At 41.7% G+C, this 2,758-nt stretch overlaps 1 protein-coding gene across 2 annotated transcripts; it reads right to left on the bottom strand.

Moving 5' to 3' along the window:
- Positions 1 to 296: 296 nt before the first annotated feature.
- LOC125355307 (cAMP-responsive element modulator-like) lies at positions 297 to 1,321 on the bottom strand. 2 transcript variants are annotated; one of them, XM_048351604.1, is made up of 2 exons: positions 1,099 to 1,321; positions 297 to 677 (listed from the first exon to the last, which is right to left on the bottom strand). In XM_048351604.1, the coding sequence occupies exons 1-2, from the start codon at positions 1,293 to 1,295 to the stop codon at positions 650 to 652; spliced, it is 225 nt and encodes a 74-aa protein (XP_048207561.1). In that variant the 5' UTR covers positions 1,296 to 1,321; the 3' UTR covers positions 297 to 649. The 2 variants fall into 2 exon arrangements, with proteins under 2 accessions (XP_048207561.1, XP_048207552.1); XM_048351595.1 differs by having other exon boundaries at positions 297 to 1,321.
- Positions 1,322 to 2,758: the final 1,437 nt, after the last annotated feature.

Below are 2,758 nucleotides of genomic sequence, written 5' to 3'. Positions count from 1 at the left end.
TACGACGCTGAAGGACAGCAATACAATCGTTTCTTTACAAAGCCTACAAAGCCACTAATATAAAAATCTATAAACGCCATAAATTCATTCCTAGGTTATTCTTGTCATATAAGCATATAATTAGACTTTCCGTTATTTCCCAAGCTATTTTTGCGGTTTGCTTTTTATTGTACTGCTGAATGCATCTTTGATCATCCTTTCCTAAAATGATTTTTTTAAAAGATCTGTGTGAAACTTTATTGCGGAGGATGCTATTCATGACACAGAGGTTGGGAACTGCAAATATGTCACAAGTCTTACAAATAGTTCAAGAATTTTACATACATTTTTTTTTTTACAGTTTGTCTCTTTTTCAAAATGGTAGTTTGGGCTAGGAGTTACGTACATACAGTGAAGCATTTTAGGAATGTTAGAGATGAGACAGGAAGATGAATAATACAAAGGAAAAGCCATTATTCTTGCCAGCTATATATTGTATTGCTTTCAAAAGCAACTGTACATGCTGTAGTCAGTTCAGAGTTAAATATTTCTACTAATCTGTTTTGGGAGAGCAAATGTCTTTCAAGGTTTCAAGTTCCTCTATAAGCTTCTTGTTCTGAACTTCCAGCACGGCAACTCCACTTTCCAGACATTTCACATATTCTTTCTTTCAATGTCGACATTCTTTAGCAGCTTCCCTAGAAAAAGTAGAGGCATAAGGGCAAACAAAACATTGTTTTTCTTGTTGTTTTTGCAGGCAATTGACAAATACGTGGACGTAAGCTTGGTAAGTGTAATCAGAAACGTACTCCAAATCTTGGAACAACATTCCCAATTCAATTTCACACCCTCAGACCAAGTGGATTCTTAGTTAAGGGTCACAGATGTCCCTTCCACAAGTCCACACTGGTGACCAGAGGCCCGCCACGTCACTTGCCTTGGTCACAGCTCCCCATAAACAAGGTCAAACTCAGTTACTCTGCTTTATGGCAATAAAGATCTTTGAGGGCCTTGAGTTCCTCAATGAGGGTCTTGTTTTGGTTTTCAAGCACAGCCACACAGTTTTCAAGACATTTGACATATTCCTTCTTCTTCCTGCAACACTCCCGAGCAGCTTCCCTGTTTTTCATTAGCCTCAGCTCCCGCTTCCTTGTGGCTTCTTCCGCTAGCTGCTGGGGGCTGTGCAGACTCCCTGGTGAGGCGGCCATCACCACGCCCTGGGGCAGCGCCGTCGTGGGAGCCCGGATCTGGTAAGTGAGCATGTCCCCTGTGGCAGCTGTCTCGTCGCCGGTGACGGCCATGGCGGGCTTGGGCATGCGGAGCGCCCTGCTCACCCCGACGTGGCGCCGCGCCAACTGCGCCCTCCAGCCAGCATGTGCCCGGGCGGGCGGGGCACGCGCCTGCTTTGCAGGTTTTTAAAAATCATTTGGCATGCTCCTCGAATGAGTCACTCCCCCATTTGGGAGTCCATATCTTCAAGCAGTGCTTCTCATTTACCCACTGAAGACTTAAATGAACATATATATGTATATATATATATACATATATATACATACATATATAAATGAACTTAAAATATATAGCTTTTCAAAATATAATATATATGCAAAACTAACAGGGGGGGTAGTTTTATGCTTTCTAACATAGATCCAAGAGAAGCCAACTCTAAATCTGGAGACTACCTTTGAAAATAAAAGTTGTAAAATATTAGAAACTAAACTCTATTAAGGGATGTCTTTTGTTTCTTTTTACTAAGTAGCCACATCCGTGGATTGGGGACCTTTGCTCTGCCAAGGGACATTTGGGTATTTATAGCAACACTGTGAGCCATGCACAATTACTACTACTGGCAGATAGTCTGTAGGCAGCTGATGAGAAGCACTTGTGTCTACCCTGTTGTATACCAGTTATTCTGAGTGCCTTATACAGTCCATGGCCTGACATTTACCCTGCAGGCTTCTCATTGCATAAGATAGAGACCTATTTGGCTCATGCCAGATGACATAACTCTAAGCAAGGACAGTTTAACTGCCCATTTTATCTTGTATGTATACCCAGGTAAAATATTGTCTTTATGAAATTCTTGGGACCAGAAGCATTTTATATATTGCAGTTGCTGTAGCTATTCTGGAGCTGAGACTCAAATCTAAGTGGATATATTGTAATGGTTCTGGGACACAGGGTTTGGGTGTTGCTGTCCTAAGCGTTTGTTAGCACTCTACCACCTGAAACACAGCTCAACTGCTGGATTTTTTTTTTTTTGGTGATTAATTGGAGAAAAATGTCTCACAGAGTTTTCTGCACTTCAAACCACATTCCTCAGAGTTGAGCCTCTTGCATTTCCTTCATGTCTAAGGATGTCAAACATTTTTCATATATGTATTGGCCATTCGTCTTTCTTCATTTGAAAACTGCCTGTGCAATTCAGTTATCCACATCTGGATTGGATTCTATTTTATTTCTCCACACATTCTAGACATTAATCCTCTGTTGGATGAGTATCTGGCAAACATTTACAGAACCAGATTCTAGAATTATATTCTAAGTGTGACCACAATGCAACGACTGAATTTCAGGTAAGACAGCAAGTAGGTTCCTGGAGAGAAGAAAAAGAGCAGGGCCAAGCCCAAAAGAGTCTGAAACTCCCTAAAATGTGAAGACAGAGCTCACTGAACAGCTCTTGGGTTGTACAAGACACAGATGATAACAATGTAGCCAGGCTCCAGGGAGAATTGCCCACAATGGCGCAGACCCCACAGCTGCTTGAAAATGCCAGGTC

Source organism: Perognathus longimembris, chromosome 1 (assembly GCF_023159225.1).
Source record: "Perognathus longimembris pacificus isolate PPM17 chromosome 1, ASM2315922v1, whole genome shotgun sequence".
Classification (NCBI taxonomy): Eukaryota; Metazoa; Chordata; class Mammalia; order Rodentia; family Heteromyidae; genus Perognathus; species Perognathus longimembris.
The sequence above is the reverse complement of the archived record's forward strand: the minus strand, read 5'-3'. Positions and strand labels throughout refer to the sequence as shown.